This window comes from Gavia stellata, chromosome 22 (genome assembly GCF_030936135.1).
Source record: "Gavia stellata isolate bGavSte3 chromosome 22, bGavSte3.hap2, whole genome shotgun sequence".
NCBI classification, from domain to species: domain Eukaryota; kingdom Metazoa; phylum Chordata; class Aves; order Gaviiformes; family Gaviidae; genus Gavia; species Gavia stellata.
The window spans coordinates 1,529,417-1,547,604 of NC_082615.1; the positions used below are offsets into that span (position 1 = coordinate 1,529,417).

The window sequence follows — 18,188 nt, forward strand, 5'->3', positions numbered from 1 at the left end:
CTTGGTGCAGGGGCATGGGGTGGAGATGCTTTGGGCTACCTTGTAGGGAGGTCAGACTGCAGCGTTGTGGTAGGCTGACCTTGGCTGGACACCAAGCGCCACCAAGCCGCTCTATTGCTCCCCTCCTCAGCAGGACACGGGACCAGGGGGGGAAGTAAGAAAAAACCTCATGGGTCAAGATAAAGGCAATTTAATACAGGGAAAGAAAAGGCCATGCGCAGAAGCAAAGGAAAACAAGATTTATTCTCTACTTCCCATCAGCGGGCGATGTCCAGCCACTTCCCAGGAAGCAGGGCTTCAGTACGCGTAGCTTTTGCTCCAAATGTCGTAAATAACAAGTGCCCCCCACCCCTTCCTCCTTCTTCTCTTAGCTTTTATTGCTGAGCAGATGTCATATGGTATGGAATACCCCTTTGGGCAGTTTGGGTCAGCTGTCCTCCTCCCTCTCCCAGTGTAGAGGAGAATTTCTGATGAGAGCTGATGCTGTTCTGTAGCCCTCCTTAGCTGTCTTCTGCCTGGTGTCCCTCCCTGGATATATTCCTCTTGGCTGTTGAGGTACACTGGAAGGGCAGAGTGAATGTGATTTACTTGAGGCTGATCCCTTTTCCTTGTCTGCCCTTCTACTGAACAGCGTGTTAGAGCAGATGGATGGGGTCAGCCAGGCAGTGCTGTTTATTCTCCCCAGCGTTTTGTGACAGCATCATGCGCTGCGCAGAAAGCTGATCGACCCATTGCTGGTCCAGGGCATGCTGGACCTCTGGGAGTAGCACAGGAGCGGGGCTTGGCCCAGCGGAGTATGAGCACCAGCACACCTTCTGCCTCAGGGTTTTGAGAGAGTAGTGTAGGTGCAGAGGAGGGCTTTTGTACATGGATAGCTTCCCGAAGCTTGCCTGGCCGTGGGAGAGTAACATAGAGGTGCCCAGGGCTTATGCTTGAAGGTTTAGGAAGGATTTCTACATGTCTATACCCTGTGTGTGAGCATGCAGAGGCCATGTCAGAAGAGCAGAATTTCAGAGAGTTCAGCTGCCTCTTCTGAAATGGAAACAAAAGTGGTTTTGTTACAGGCTAGCTTTTGCAGCTTCTAAAACACAGATCTTAGCTCATGGTGGAGGTGGTGACACCTTATAGAGATATCTAAGCCAACAGCAGCCTGCCCCATGGCACTTGCAAGGCTGTGCAGGTACCAGCCAAGGCTACAAGTGGGAGAGGGATGATGCACTGAGTGAGATACGCTGCTTCCCAAACCAGCCCTTACTCAGATATTGCTACTTCATTGCACGGTGGCAACTTGTTCATGTCCTTCTCCGTGCCTGATTAGCAGAGCTGGTAAATCCAGCTGCAGCGGGCTTGCAGGAAAAGGGCTGTGACGAATGCTGGTGGCAGGTTTTGGTCCCAGGGTCTTATTTTGCAGTTAAAGTGGGTGGTGGGGCAGCGAAGAGGAAAGGTTTCTTGCCTTGTCCTGACTTTACACCCTGAGCGAGGAGTTTCCTTCTGGAATAGGGAGACCTTGTGCCTTCCTGAGAGGAGCTGAGCAGGCAGATGGTGGGGGGAAGGAGGTTCTCAGCCTGCAGGGAAAGGCAGGTGGATGAGGAAAGGGCATTGAAGATTGGAGGAAGGAGAAATGGTGCAGGGGTGGGAGGATGCTGAGCAGGGGAGTAACAGCCCCATGACCATGCCCCAGAGTAATGCGAAGAGAGATTTCCTGGAGACCCATGAACACTGCATGATTTGCTGCAACTCAGAAAATTTTAGCAGCTGTTGGACTGAAATGAAAGCCGGAAAAGCAAAGGACCTACTGCACAAAAATGCAATGAGCAGGGAAAACACATTCACAAATGCTTTTGTTTCCATTCTGCTTTGTTTTGAGATTTCTCTATTTTAAAAAATTTCTTTCTTTCAAAAGCAGATTTTGAGTGTGAACCACCTCAACCCTTTCCAGCGCTGGCATTTGGGGAAACAGTCCAGGCAGGCCTGTGGTCCTGCCAGGAGAATTTAGATCCATTCACTTTAATTCCTGGTTGCACCACTTGAATCAGGACGCCAGTTCCCTGCCAAGTGAACATTTGTGTCACTGCTAAAGCAGGGAGGAGTGGTTAGCTTAAACCGCGGCTGCAGACTTGGAAGTGTGCCAGGCTTCTACTTTTGACCATAGCAATGCTTAACACCACTGCTTGTCTTTATTGTGGAGAAAAAATATGTTTACTGCTAGATTGTGCCTTTTCCAGGCCAGGCTTGCAGGCCTGAAGTGTGAGAGCTCAAGGATTGAAGTTGCTCTACCCTTAGCTGGTGGCGCAGGATCTTTCTTTGGAAGTGGCTGGAAAAGCCCAGGCTGGGCTGCATGGCTGGAGCCCGGTGCCTACTCCTGGCTGTGTCTTCTCACCTTCTCCTTCCTCGGGCTTCTCAGGTCGCGCTGTGTTTTTCACCCGTCGGTAGCAAGCTGCGCGTCCGCAGCAGGAGGTTCCCCGCCATCATCAGCTGCACAGCCATAGACTGGTTCCAGGAGTGGCCGCGGGAGGCCCTTGAATCTGTCAGCCTCCGCTTTCTGCAAGAAACAGAGACCGTGGAGGTGAGCACCTCACCCACTGGCATCTGGGAGTGCCTGAGCCGAGCCCAGGTTTGAGTTCCTCTGTGGGGCGCAGGCACTGGCCACCCCCGGCTGCAGGGTGCTGGTGGCAGCCAGGTGTGACCTCGTCCCTCCGTTCAGCGCGATGTCTCACACAATGAGGACAGTATTGCAGAGAGGATTTGTTCACATTTATTGCCCTCCAACACTTACTCAGGACATCTGGGTGACTGTTCGGAGAGGACTTGCTGGTAGCGCTGTAGTGCACTAAACTTAATCAAACCATGCTTGAAATACGGTCCAGGTTTTTCGGAGAGGGGCATGGACCTTAGCAGAAGTATGGCCATGGGCACCATGCTCGTGTGTGTTTGTACACGGATAGTATTGCCAGTGAAATGACTGCTTTGCTAGCAAGAGAGGCAGCTCACAAATCAGTGCAGAAATAACCTAATGCTTATGATTATTGTAGGGAACATACGCTTTTCTCTCCATGTGTGTGTCTGAGCGTCTGTAAGTCTCAAGGGCAAAAATATGTCAAGTTCTCATTGATGACAACCTGCTACTAGACTAAAAGAGATTCAGTTCTGTTTATTTAGCTTTTCTGGGCAGGATTTTAAGTCTACAATCTTTCTTTTGATGAGTGTGCACGTTCCCCATTTATACAGAAGAAAAGCCCAAACTTAAAAGGCTGTTATTTTGTAGAGCTGAATGCTAGAAAAAATTGCTTGGAATAAGATAAAGTATGAGATAAAAAGATATAAAAAGAGGTATAAAGTACACGAGCAGACAAAGTTATTTTAGAGATAACAAATGAAAAGGGATCAACTTAGATGTTACATCCTGGATTTTGCTGCAGTAGAATAAAAAGTTAATAAATTCCTTTATATGCGGCACAGGTATGCGTTATATATATTTGTTCTTTTTAAAATAGTTTCTCTTTGTCTTCTTGTCTTACTTTTAGGATTCAGTGAAAGACTCAATAAGCAAATTCATGGCCTATGTCCACACAAGTGTCAACGAGATATCCCAATTGTATCTGAGCAATGAGCGAAGATATAACTACACCACTCCAAAGTCATTCCTTGAGCAAATCAAACTCTATCAGAATTTGCTACTGAAAAAGGGCAAGGATTTAAAAGCAAAAATGGAGCGGCTGGAGAATGGCCTGGAGAAGCTCAACAGTACGTCTGCACAGGTGAGCAAGCCCTTTGGGGTCAAAAGCTGATGGTTTTCCTTGTTTGTCTGTTAGAGACATTTCTGCATCTTGGGTTGAAGGAGAACTTTACAGGTTGAAACTGTACAGGGTGTAAAATTTGTGCTAGATCCTGGCTCTAGTCTGGCTTGAACTGGGTTCCTGGAGGAGCAGAGCGATGTTCTGTACTGGAAAGGAGAAGGGAAGAGATGTGTGTCCAGTCTCTGTTGTTTGAGTGGTAACTGTGAAAGATCACATGGTAAGTAAAATGAGATAGGGATCCAGTTGGCTGTGTACATCTTCTTTTAACGGGTGAATTTCAGCTGCAGTGACAAAATAGCTTATAAAATATAGGAAGATCAGTGATTTTTGGAGTTGCATCCAGGAAATCTGCAATAACTTCAGCAAGAATCCTCTTTTTCAAACTAAGCAGAGCATCCTTTTAAAATAAGGCGGATGTTCATTTTTCCTTGCATTATGCTATCCATCTTTAAGGAAAACCAATGCATGTCTGAAATGTAGACTGGCCATCCCAAAATCCTCCTGCTAAAGAGCAACACTGGCACTCTTCTGTGGTAAAGACTAGATGTTCTGAGTATTTCACAAACCTCTCTGCAGTGACACAAACTGCCTTTCAGAGCTGTCTAATTCTGTTGCTAAACTCCCATTTTTCTCTCCATTTCATATTCTATTAACTCTTACAAATGTTCACTTACAAGCTTCTACTGTGGCAAATGGGTCTCCTCTGAAGCTGCTCCAAAGAAATGCAGGGGGTTGATGTGAATGAAGGACTAGCAGGTTCAACCCCTTCTATATATATGCTCTGGATAATGCTGGTGGCATAAATCATGTCTGTCACACTCAATAGGATACATGCCTTACTGGAGGGTGATGTATGGGCTTTATTAGTGCCTCGCAACTCTGATAGCCTACATCTCACTTCAAACAGTTGCTTTCTTCATGGTGCAGGACAGGTCTTTGAGGACACAGGAGGGGAGTGGACATGTTTCATGTCCCCTTTGCAGGTTTTAGCATTTCATTGGTAAGGATGCAGCTGAGGTTGAACAGCCAGTAGCAGAGTGCCCATCAAAACCAGTGAAGCCAACCAGAGCAGTAAGTACGTGCCCTCCCTGCAAAGCAGACGTTACATCTACCTTACCTATGGAAGCAAATAATTTTGCTGACCTGTGGGGTGCTGCTGTTTTTGATGGTGCCCCAGTGGTGGACAAGATGGGTTAGGTCTACTTTTTATTGGAAGGAACTAATATGAAACTAACCTTTGGAGAGGAAACAGGTCCCTGTAGTGTTCGTCAAACGTGGGGACCCTTCCGTATCCTTCAGGCATATCTTCATATGGGTGTTATGTTGGCAAGGGTTCTCTGATGAGCCATAAACCAGGTGCTGAGCAGTGGTGGAGGACTGGGGAGGAGATGGGAAGCCACAGCCCCTGTGGGTCTTGTAGGTTTTGCTATTGTGAGAAAGGTAAAAGAATGCAAAGTTCATACCTGGTTGGAGTAAGGCTGGGGAGAGAAGAGCCTGTTTGTGAAGTTGATTAAGATGCAGAGCAGTGAGGACAAATATGTCAAATTTGAATCTAAAATTAGCATTGGGGGCCTAAAATTAAACACCTAAATTATCAGATGTGCGCAATAGTCAAAACTGTTGTTGATTTGAAACCAGAGTGTGGATATTTAGCAGTATTGGAAATCGTACCGGAATGTTCAATCCTGAGTATGGATTTAAAAGTCTGAACTTTACATTCACCCATGGAAATGGTTGGTCTTGGTGCTGAGGAAGTGACAAGTCTTCTGTCTCACTCAGGTGTGTCATCTCCAAGTTGTGTTCATGGTGCTTGGAAGCGATATGCTGTGGGTTTTTTTATTTTCAAAGCAAAGAAAGAGTATTTTGATACCTGGGTATGACCTGGTTGTGCCTTAGATCTGAGGACTAGTGCTCCCATCATCAGCATTCTCCAGATTCACAGAATCACAGAATCACTAAGGTTGGAAAAGACCTGTAAGGTCATCAAGTCCAACCATTAACAAAAAAAAACCCCAAACAAACAAACAAAACACACCACACACCACCATGCCCATTAAGCCACGTCCCACAATGCCACGTCCACACGTTCCTTGAATACCTCCAGGAAGGCTGACTCCACCACCTCCCTGGGCAGTCTATTCCAGTGTGTTACCACTCTCTCAGTAAAAAAACTTTTCCTAATATCCAGTCTGAATCTCCCCTGGCGCAACTTGAGGTCATTTCCTCTTGTCCTGTCACTCATCACTTGGTAGAAGAGGCCAACACCCACCTCTCCGCAACCCCCTTTCAGGTAGTTGTAGAGAGCGATAAGGTCTCCCCTCAGCCTCCTCTTCTCCAGGCTAAACAACCCCAGTTCCCTCAGCCGCTCCTCATCAGACTTGTGCTCCAGACCCCTCACCAGCTCCGTCACCCTTCTCTGGACACGCTCCAGCACCTCAATGTGTTTCTTGGAGTGAGGGGCCCAAAACTGAACACAGCATTCGAGGTGCGGCCTCACCAGCGCCAAGTGCAGGGGCACGATCACCTCCCTGCTCCTGCTGGCCCCGCTATTTCTGATCCAGGCCAGGATGTCGTTGGCCTTCTTGGCCACCTGGGCACACTGCCGGCTCATATTCAGCCGGGTGTCGATCAACACCCCCAGGTCCTTTTCTGCGGGGGAGCTTTCCAGCCACTTGTCCCCAAGCCTGTAGCGTTGCATGGGGTTGTTGTGGCCAAAGTGCAGAACCCGGCACTTGGCCTTGTTGAACTTCATCCAATTGGCCTGGGCCCATCGATCCAGCCTGTCCAGATCACTCTGCAGAGCCTTCCGACCCTCGAGCAGATCAACACTCCCTCCCAACTTGGTGTCGTCTGCAAACTTGCTGAGGGTGCACTCGATCCCCTTGTCAAGATCATTGATAACAATATTAAACAAGACCAGCCCCAAAACTGAGCCCTGGGGGACTCCGCTTGTGACTGGCTGCCAACTGGATTTCACTCCATTCACCACAACTCTCTGGGCTCGGCCATCCAGCCAGTTTTTAACCCAGTGAAGAGTGCACCTGCCTAAGCCACGAGTCGTCAGCTTCTCCAGGAGAATACTGTGGGGGACAGTGTCAAAAGCTTTACTGAAGTCCAGATAGACAATGTCAACAGCCTTTATTACAGATTTATTTACAGATTTATTTACAGATTCCTGCTGCTTGGAAGCCATGACAAGTTAATTATGGGGTTTATGTATTTCTATAGACTGTTCAGTGTGGCCTCAGCATGAGGGGGCTATTGTGCAAGTAGTTGTCAGGGTACTTTTTGACTTAGCCGTTCCAGTTTCAAAATAACCTCTCCCTCTCCTTTTACTCTTCTCCCCCCACACCCGCTCTTTCTTTTTCTTTTGAGATTTGGATATCTTGATACCATTGACCAACTTTTCTTCTAAAGAAATGTTTTCCATTAGCTCATTAGCTTACAGGCCTAACCATCTTTCCCTGAAGGCAGTGGCTGTCCTCAGTACTCAGAAAAGCAGAAGCCGGCTTCCAGTTATTAGGACATAATAGACTTGGGAAGATGTGTGTGATGAGTCATTTGTTTTTCAGTGATGTTCGCTACGAAGAGGTCAGCGCTCTGTTCAGAGCCTGTTGCTGAGTAATTTTAGGATTACTTTGGTTAATATTGCATCACTGGATTCCGGATTCAAGTCTTGCTTGCTCTATCAATTAATCGCTGACCTTTCTGATGTATTTTGTGTTCTTGAAACAAGGCAGGGACAATCAGATAAAATGAGTCTTCTGGGAGCCTGCCCTCCAGGTTTTCTATTCTTTAATAATTCTTCTTATTCTGTCCTGGTGGTAGGCAAGCACTTCTTCCTTCCCTGTTGGAGTCACAGTACATTACCCTTGAATTTCTCGTTTGCTTTCCTCTTTCCCTTTCTACCTCACATTACTAATTGCTTATCAGATTGTCCTGGACTCAGAAAGCTGCTCACAGGTTTTTCACATTTCTTAGCACTGTTTGGGACCAAGTATTCACCCTTTTGTGGCCAGTACTGATATTCCGTATGCTAAGGCACGTGCACGTGCTCACACCTTGATCTGGTTATTACCCTGGTGTTGCCTATGGCAAAGAGGTTAATAGCATTCTCTCTTGTCTTTGGGATGACAGGCTGCTGTGATTTTCCATGCCACCTCAGTCTCTCTTTGTACTGTTATTCTCTTGTAGTTCTTGCTTTCTTCTTCTAACCATCTACATGTTGTCCAAAAGGCATCTTCTGCTTTCACCAGTGTTGGCAGACACTGGAAAAGTTGGTGGTGCTTTTCTCACTTCCCCTGGATGTGGCAATGACTCTTCTGTGGTGTGTCTGGATGGTAATATATAAAGCACGTGTCTGTGGCTGCTCCACAGCACAGCGGGGTCCAATGTGCTGGCAAGAACCAAGCAGAACAGGTCACTGTAGCACCCTGAACTCCACTGTTAGCTGTGAGAGCTCATGTCTTTGAAGAGGTGTGAATCCCCAATCCCGTACTCTTATTTTGGACATAAACCAGTCTCTTCCTGCCCCTCCATATGGAGCTGCCTCTCTTTATATTTTTTAGCAACTCCCTGTGGCCCTGGTGCCCCTGTTCTCGATTCCTGTGTCCACCTGTTAGGTGTCCCTGCTGCATGCACGCATGCCCCGAGCCTTTTAGTGCCTTCCTGAGCTCTGTCTTGCAGACTGATGGGTTTCTGGTATTCCACCTTCCCCTCAGATTGAGTCTTCCTGGTTTCCTTTACACTGAGGTGTAGTGGGCTGACCTTGGCTTGACACCAGGTGCCCACCAAGCCATTCTGTCACTCCCCCTCCTCAGCAGGACAGGGAGAAAATAAGATGGAAAAGAACCTGTGGATCGAGATAAGGACAGGGAGATAACTCACTAATTACTGTCATGGGCAAAACGGACTTGGCTTGGGGAAATTACTTTAATTTGTTGCCAATCACATCAGGGTAGGGTAATGAGAAGTAAACCCAAATCTTAAAACATCTTCCCCCACCCCTCCCTTCTTCCTGAGCTCAACATCACTCCTGATTTCTCTACCTCCTCTTCCCGAGCAACACAGAGGGGACGGGGAATGGGAGTTGCAGTCAGTTCATCACACATTGTCTCTGCTGCTCCTTCCTCCTCACACTCTTCCCCTGCCCCAGCATGGGGTCCCTCCCACGGGAGACAGTTCTCCACAAACTTCTCCAACATGAGTCCTTCCCACGGGCTGCATTTCTTCATGAACTGCTCCAGCGTGGGTCCTTTCTATGTGTCCTTTCCACTGAGTGCAGTCCTTCAGGAAGACTGCTCCAGCATCTGTCTCCCACAGGGTCACAAGTCATGCCAGCAAACCTGCTCCAGTGTGGGCTTTCCATGGGGTCACAGCCTCCTTCAGGCACGTGCTCTGGCATGGGGTCCTCCACGGGCTGCAGGTGGATATCTGCTCCACTGTGGACCTCCATGGGCTGCATGGGCACAGCCTGCCTCACCATGGTCTTCACCAGGGGCTGCAGGGGAATCTCTGCTCCGGCACCTGGAGCACCTCCTCTCCCTCCTTCTTCACTGATCTTGGTGTCTGCAGAGTTGTTTCTCTCACATATTCTCACTCCTCTCTTCCAGCTGCTGCTGTGCAGTTTTTTCCCCTTCTTAAATATGTTATCCCAGAGGTGCTACCACCATCACTGATGGGCTCAGCCTTGGCCAGCGGTGGGTCCGTCTTAGAGCCGGCTGGCGTTGGCTCTATTGGTCACAGGGGAAGCTTCTAGCAGCTTCTCACAGAAGCCACCCCTGCAGCCCCCCCACTACCAAAACCTTGCCACGCAAATCCAATACATGAGGCCAGATCAATAGGGCTTCCTGGCTTCAGTCTCCAGAATGTTGTCACCTCTTATTTGTCTCCATCAGTCTTCATCCCCTCGATCTGAGCACCAGCTCCAAGGAAAAGGCTTTGTATGACATGGTAATATTTTCCACACTGTTCTCCTTTTGCATCATGGTTTTTTGCATGTGATGTTGTTGCATCATGGTGTTACCTGGGATATTGCTGGTAGCCCCGACCAGGAGTGCCGTGGAGCTGACCCAAGAATGACCGGGGAAGAGCAACATGGAAATACACTCAAAGGATGGTGGATGACCCTGCTCCTGGTCTGCATGGCTTACAACACTGCTGATTTTCATAGGGTGGACTAGGAGTATGGGGGGTGTCAGTCCAAAGAGGGAGACTGTGTGTGACTGTTGAAGTAGTTCTGGGCTGTGAGAGGACAGAAGATGGGAGCTGAGTTGGCAAGGTTTTCTGCACACCCTGAGACATGGTAGTGGTGGTCACGCTTGGCCACCTCTGGGTTTCGGAAGTGTAGTTTAATGGCTGGAAATATTACAGGCATCTGGGTTTTCCAAAGAAACAGAAAATAGCTCTGTGTACAAGCTGCCATCCTTTTTGGATGGAAGGTCCTCTTTGGTGTGAGAGAGGGGAGGTTTGAGTACCTTCCATTACTGTGACATTTGTAGAAAGACAAGAACTTTTCATGCCTTTATTCCCAACGTTGCTCTGCCAGGGATGGCTCCACAGGCCATTGATGGGAGCACATTTAAGGTTTCTGCTCTGCCTGTACCTTCCCAAAGGTGGTAGTGTGAGACCTCTCTGCTCACTGGTATCTTATCAGGCATTTTTATGTCTGGGCATTAGGATATGTGGGAAGGGAGGACAAATGGTTGTGACAGACTCTTTTTGCTGTGGATGCGAGTATAGCATTAAGGGAAACTTGTCTGCTGTGCTGAGGGGGGGAAACTGGAGGAGTAAAGTTCATAAATGTACATTCCCTGTGCCACCCCCAGGACAGCACTAAAGACAGTGAGTTTGGTTATTTAGGCGTAGCTCCTGTTTCTCTCTTTCCGCTGCACAAACACTATTAAATTGTCCCTACACAACTGTGTTTGAGCTTTAGCCTCACCAGGGAAACAATTGTTTCATGTTCCAAAATCCTGCTGTAGGTAAGGGAGACTGGAGGTCAGTGTATGTCCCCTAGATGTGGTGTGGTCTATTGCCAGAGGGTGCAGCAGAGCCTCAGGATACACATCACAGCTCCAACTTGCATCACTTCCACTGGGAATTTAACATGTAAGCCAAGACCAGCTGCGCAGGGGCCTTCACAGTAACGTACAATTCTGGGATTCCAAATATTTCTTTCAGGCAAAGCCCTAACTGAATTTCTTGCTTTTTTCAAATCCTGACAATGTTAGAGCAAGTAATTTACCCTTCCATTATTGCATGTGCTTGGCTGAAAGCAGGTATTTTCAGAGCATTTTCTGTTCTCACGGGCTGCGCTGGGGGCTGAGTTTACATCTGCTCATTTTGTAGCGCTGTCGAGTAGTAGTGGGTTTTAATCCCTTGCTGGTTTTGTCGTGGTTGTGTAAACCCCTAAAGCTCCCATTCGTATGTATATCCAGCACATGATTACTGATTTTTGGACAGAAGGTCACAAGCCATATCTGCCATCAGTGAAGCCTCCCACTTCAATTTCCTGCAATCCCCGAAGAAGTGGAGCTGAACAAGAAGCTGCCACTGAGTTTGCCGACTGAAGGGATTATGTGCCCCTGTGAGCCCAGAGTTGTTTGGATTTACAGTCATGTCTTTGTCCTGGTGAAAACAGCATTGTAGTGCCAGGCAGCAGGAGATGACAATGGATGAAGTGCACAAAGAGACTCCTAAGAAACTGCTCTCCACTTGAAGCTGATGCCGAACATCAATAGCTTCAGTTTGTAAGATTGCAAATTGTGCTCTCCTGGTATAAAAATGGAATTATCAACAAAAGCAAGTGTCTGACTTCCCTTTAGTAAGTATTTTTACATAGGTAAAGACGTACCCCAGGAGCTCTAAGCAATCCTTTACCAGCCTGATGGCAGGACAGTGAAAAACTCTGCGGTCTGCACAGAGCCTGTGTAAATTCATTGAAACGGGTACTTTTAGAAAGAGACTTTCTGTCTTCAGGTGACAGCCGGTGTGAGCTCCCCCACCATGCAGGTGCTTCAGCCTGTTGCTGGAGAGGGCTCCTACCTTGCTGGGTGTGATCAGCTGCTCGGTGGAGCAGTGTGAGAGGAGCTGCCACCACTGACATGCCTCTGGGCTACCAGCTGAATGGGAGATCCCTTCTCAAGCTCATTTGACATCACAGACCCCAACTGTAGTCTTTCTGGTGTGTAAAATGCCCTTCCCACCACGAGTCCATAGGACCTGAGGGTTGGGAGGGGACTCATTGGGCGCTGCCTCTGCCTTGCATGTGTGGGACATGGGAGGGAGGTGTGGGTGTGTGGCAGGGTGTGCCTGGGTGAGCAGGCAGTTCCTGGAGCACAGGTCCTCCTCAAAACCAGCACTTGGCAAAACAGCACGTGCTCTGTTCTGTAGGTGTCGAGGTTGAGAAGAGAAAAAAGTGTAGCTGAATTGTAGCACACCATCTCCACTGTGAAACACGTGTGCATAGCTCATGCACATTTCCGTTAGAGGGGATGTGATATGACAACAGATGTCTTGTTCAAAGATGGGTGAAAGCTGGAGGTATTTGGCTTTATGATGAGAGCAACCTGATGCAAATGCCTGGCCCATGATGAGGTTCCTGGGTTTTACAAAAATAATCCCAGGAATACCTGAAATGAAAGCTTCCACCTACTTCCCGTTGGATCCTGCTCAAAGCAACGGTTGTGTTGCCCTGGCACCACTGTCCAGTTCCCAAGCAGAGGGAATGAACAGGGGTGGGACAACCTCCTTAGCAGATCATCCTGTTGGTGCTGGTTTCTCCCCTGCTGGGTTCCTCGCTGCTAGCAGGCTGCTCCAGTGCGTTCACCACGCGCACGGGCTCGCTGACCCTGACCCAAGTAACCACGAGCAGTATCCTGCTAACACCTAGAAATACTGCTTTTCTATGCTGCCAAGGCATTCCTCGCTTTAAACACAGACTACTCAGGCCCATGCAAGTATGAGCCCGTGCTGCTGGGCATCCAGGGAGCAGGTTGCTGAGTGTCCATGCTCCTGAATGTGTTTCTTCCCTCTAGGTGGATGAGCTGAAGGCCAAGCTGGCAGCCCAAGAAGTGGAGCTGAAGCAGAAGAACGATGATGCTGACAAGCTGATCCAGGTGGTAGGGGTGGAGACGGAGAAAGTGAGCAGGGAAAAGGCAATTGCCGATGAGGAGGAGCAGAAAGTGGTGCTTATCACTCAGGAGGTTGAGCAGAAACAGAAGGACTGCGAGGAGGACCTGGCCAAAGCTGAGCCTGCCCTGGCAGCTGCCCAGGCTGCTCTGAACACGCTCAACAAGGTAGAGTGAAGATTCCCACGGGAATCTAGTATCTCCCCTCTGAATTGGGGCGGGGGGCAGTGTCATCTGATGGCCCAAGTGTTTGGGCAATGTATTGACCCTGCTCCAGCTTCTTCCCAGGTGGTGCATACTGGGTCCCTGGTGTAACTCGGAGCAGCCACGAGGCTGAACCAAGTTACCTTTTACTCATGGCTATGGGGAGAAGGAGGAACTGGAGGTGCGTACTTTGCACTTCTTCTCTGCTGTTGGCTGGCTCCACTGCTTCTTGTCCTGTCCCACAAGGAAGGGGAGGTCACTTTACTGTCACCCTCCTTCAAGACCCAGGGAAGAGTGTCTCAGAGGGATCACCAGTTCTATACCTCTGTCTTGCTGTCCGGGCACTGTCTCTGGCTCAGACCTGTCCGCCAGCATGGAGGAGGACATGAAGAATGAAGGGCTGTGCTCCAGGGCAGGGGCACAGGCCAGATCCTGCTCCAGACTTCCCTGAGACTGTTACCCCTGAGCTGTGGGGAATGAAGCTGTAGGAGGAGAGACAGGAGAGGCTGCCGGTGCTCTCAGGATGACTGGTTGTCGGCTGTCCTGAGGGTCCTGTGGCAAGGAGCAATGTGCCCTTAGCTGGTCACGGCAGAGGTGTGGGAGGTGTTGCAGGACAGGCAGGGTGAAGCCTGAGCACCCCTTCATTTCAGTGAGAGACAGTATTGATGCTGTTTGCTTGGGGTGTTGCTGTGCAAGTGCACAATCAGCACAGTGGGAGCTGAGAATACCCCAAAATACCAGCAAGGCAGATTTTATACCCAGCTACTCTGTGCTGAGAACGTTGCACAGACAGATCTCATGTGAGACCCGCAGACTGGTGTTTGTGGGTGTGGGGCTGGCAGTTTGTGTCTGCAGCTGGCAGTGAGCATGGGCATCCCCCGAGTTCCCGCTTGACCCATGCCCTGCTTTGGAAAGGCATCTGGGATGGGAAGACTCACGTTCCCCTCCGAGTCTGTGGCACAGTGGGGCAGTGTCTTTCTGCAGCCCATGGCAAACGCCTTGCTTGGCTGAGGGGGAAGACAAGGTGGTGGAAGAAGCAGCAGAGATACAGAGGTGCAGTGGGGAGAGTTGGTGACTTCTTGACATCTTCCCCTCACGAGTTCCCTTCTATTGCAGGGACAAAACATTGTGGCCTGAGGGTTTGGACTGATCTTCTCCAGCTGTATTGGGGCTGGATTTGTCTTGTTGTCTCTTTGTCTAAGATGTTACTCAGGCCTTGTTAAGTGTGATGCTCAGTGTCTGATCCACACAGCTTGGCTCTACTGGTGCACTCATGGGGTGGCTTTTGGTTTGACACAATAAGAAGCATTGGCACAGAAGTCTCATTCCATGTTTGGGTTTATCCAGTACCAGGGCTTCTCGGGGCGGGGGGAGAGGACCTGTTCCTCAGCAGTGTCTTTGGGCTGGGCAGGACACCATTGCGGGTGGTGGGTAGTTGGGTACTGAGTGTGGGTTGATCTCTCAGTAGAGCCATACATTACTGCAGACAAGTTGACTCATGCAGTCAGAGCAGTCCTTAAGTGATTGGTTTAGGGAAGGCTTTTGGTACCTTGGAAGGTTTTTCCTTCAAGGCTGCTCCAGGAGTTCACATTTGGAGCCCCACACTTTGCGGTGTGCCCCAGAGACACGTACCTACAATTTATCTTGGTCTGCAGTTCACGCAGAATCCTGGAGCAGCAAACTCCCGTTGCACCTAGGGCAGAGCAGTGGCCACACACCAGGTGCAGCTAGAAAATCAGAGTTATTCTGCCGATCACAGCAAGGCATGGCTCAATCATGCCTCAAACCATGGCTCAATCGTAGCCCTGTTGGGGGAGAGGAACGAAGCTCTGAGTCATCAGGAATGGGTTTTCTGTTTGATTAGCTTTCAGGAAACATGTGTCTTTGCTGCAGACATGTGTTGCTTTGTCTCTTGTACCTGGAAGGGAAAAGACTGTACAAAGTGAAAATATTTGTCTCTTCATTAGTTTTGCTTTCGTGCTGGAGCTGTAGAATATCTCATTAGGCAAAGATTAGGGAGATGCTGGAATTTTCTCTAGGGACCAGTAAAGCAACAGTAGCAGAGCACTGGAAGGCATGGTCTCCCTTACCTTCTGATCAGAGATGCATCAGAGAGCTTGACCTGCTTGCTGACAGGAATAATCAGCGATATTTATGTGTGTATGTATAGTTTCTCCCCAATTAGCTAAGTTGTGTTATTTGGACAGCACTGTTACGTGCAACATTAATAGGAAAAACAGCGAGAAAAGCTGTTGAGTACAATGCAGTAATAAATGTATATAGTCAGCTACCAAGGAGCTCAGTAAGTATGTGGATACATGGATGTTTCTGTGTCGGTGTCACCCGCTAGTTTGAAAGAAGAGCAGCCATGTCCATTCAGACTTCTACCTTTCACAAATAGGCTGCGTGGAGAGGGAAGCAACAGGGGATGCCTTTGCATTAATTCCAGGCAAAGGATGAGTGAGGCTGGTCAGCAGATAGCCTGTTGCCCTTGGTGGGATGAGTTTTGCGAAAAGCCCGACTCGCCTGGATGGGACAGCTGCTCTAGAGCCATGTGCCTCTGCCATTGCTGTGCGGGAAGCAGGCTGGCACCTGGGCTGTCCATGGCATTATATGGAGGTGATCCAAGGTCTACACAAGAGAACATGCCAGGGAGGTTTTTTGCCGTTTCCAGGATTAACAGGGCATTAACCCAAAGGAATAGCCTTTCCTGGCAGGCCAGAGACCCTGCATGAGATTTGCAGCTGGAGGAGAGGAGGAGAGCTTCACGGAGGAGCACAAGCAGAGCGAAGGAGCATTCAGCAGCCATCGGTGGACCTGTTGCTCCCAGAGGGATGGAGCCATGGGGGCAAAGCAAGGCAGGGGTGGCAGTTAGCGAGGTGTTAACCTCCGCCGTGGGCATCCACAGCAATGACAGCCCATTTGAATTCCCCAGGGCTTTGTGGCAGGTGACATGCACAATGGGGGCACGCTGCTGCCTGAGGCAGTGCCCGAGGCACTGCCATGCCGATGCTTGCTTGCACAGCTGGATGGTTTCTCATCCCCTCATCCCTTGCCACTGGCTGCAAAGCAGTCTTGTGTTTGGTAAAGAGTGTCTTAGCTCCATTAAACCAAAGTCACTGTTTATCATTCATTACTGTAATCAGAGCAGCCCCTGTTCACGAGACACTTCCCAAGCAATGGCACTTATGAGTAACAAGTGCGTGCTATTTTTTTTTGGTACGCAAATTGTTCCAGCAACACTGAAAATACTTCACCATATGCGTTACTACGCCGTATGCGTTACCTTCTCATTGGGCGCAATTTAAACCCAACTTGATTTGTGCTCCTTTTTTTGTGATGGGAGGATTCTCTTTCTGGGGCTTTAAATAATCCCCTTTGGTGCCTTCAAACCCATCCGCAGCCATGCTGCTCTCCAGGGGGCGGCCCCGCTCAGCCAGCCTTTGGCAGGATTTAGCCCTCTGTGTGTTTCTCACAATTTAAACTTTCCTTTTCCTTTTTTCCATTTGAGCCAAGAAGCGATCGCAGGCTGGCTCAGCCCAGCTTCGCCTGCACTGGGGGAAGCTGCTGCAGCCACTTCTGTCCCCTGCTTTAGTGTTAATGCCTTTTGCAGGGTTTGGTGGCAGCGCGAGTGCCTGCGCTAAATTGGGCAGCTATTTAAGGTGTTAAAAAGTGATAATTATATACATGTATGGGATAATTATATATAGATAATATATATATAAAAAACAATTAAGGTAATTATTATATGGACCATGACGAATGACATATGGGTTATGATAGACCCAGCACAGAATACCTGCAAAATAAAAACCCAGATGTGATAGTGAGTGTGAAAACTCAGGAAATCAGGTTTTAGAGTCAAAGATGCAATTTTACCTCTTACAGTGCAGTTTGTCTGCTGGCCCTGTGAGGGTGCCTGAGCTCTTTCTCAGTATCCACATTCCCTGGGCCCTAAGAATTGCAGGAGATGGGGCTCAACGGATCTGATGTTTCGGCATTCTCATCTCATTTTGGGGAGGGTGGAAGGGGGACATCATGACACATGGAGTCTGGGGCTGCCTTCTTCTGCCAGTGGGTCTCTGCTTGGCACAAAGCACTTTCCAAGAGGAGGCAGCAGCTGGCCTGCGGAGGTGGCTGGGCAGTCTGTCCCCCCTTGGAAAGGAGGATGGTGCTTGACCAGTGCTGCTCAGTCTCTGCACAGGTTACAGCAAGCAGAAAACAGTGATAATATGAAAAGCAATGAAGCTTCCGCACAATTGCCTGCAAGGAATATCCCCTGGAGATGGTCCAGAGGCATTCGAGGATGCCATAGCAGCCGGTGTTCCTGAGGCAGGTGGCACTCGGTGTCTGGTTTCCATCCTGGGGATACTCTGGTGTGTGGAAGAAGAATTTAGAGTGATTTGTTAAAATACAACTGATGATGCCATCAGGGAAAAGGGCAGAGCTCCTTCTACCTGGTACCCAAGTTCATCAGCGTGGCACTCACTGTGGACCTGGTTTGTCCTCTTCCCATGGTGCCAGAGACCCTTGTCGTAAGGAATGAAACCAGCCACCCCGTGCTGCCCAGGTCTTCCTCACTCTCCTAGCTGGGACAGCACTATCCTCCCTCCCGTTCAGGGTACCAGTGTCACCATTCCGGTCGTGTCATGGAAGTGCTCACCTCCTAGGGAAAAAGCAATGGTACCAACTCAGCATCCCATTTCCACTGAGATGCAGGCTGTTAAAGACAGGCTGCTTTGTCAGAGCCCTCCCAGCCCCACCAGGCAGCACCCCCCCAGCCCCTGGCACGCGCAGGGCTGGGGAGAGGCCGCGTTGTACATGCTGCTCCAGGCCGAGCTAAGCAGGGCGCTTGGGATGGAGGAGGGCGTGTTGGGGCGCTCGTCTCTGCTAACGGTTGGCTCGATGTCATTAAGCATGCTAATTAGAGACATTTTACACTGGAAATGTACACAGCTCTCAAGGGCCTGTCTCTATCAGCTCGATTATTAACAAAAGCTAAAAGTAAGCAAAGACGCATTTAGGAACAGATTCATAGCAGATCCCTTTATCCCAA

At 49.2% G+C, this 18,188-nt stretch overlaps 1 protein-coding gene across 1 annotated transcript in view; it reads left to right on the forward strand.

The window, feature by feature from the left end:
• The window catches only part of DNAH9 (dynein axonemal heavy chain 9), a 215,543-nt gene that overhangs the window by 92,286 nt on the left and 105,069 nt on the right, over positions 1-18,188 (forward strand). The window contains exons 47-49 of the mRNA XM_059828377.1: positions 2,405-2,566; positions 3,525-3,758; positions 12,836-13,096. Of these exons, the coding sequence (XP_059684360.1) occupies positions 2,405-2,566; positions 3,525-3,758; positions 12,836-13,096 (657 nt within the window). The remainder of the gene's footprint in view (positions 1-2,404; positions 2,567-3,524; positions 3,759-12,835; positions 13,097-18,188) is intronic.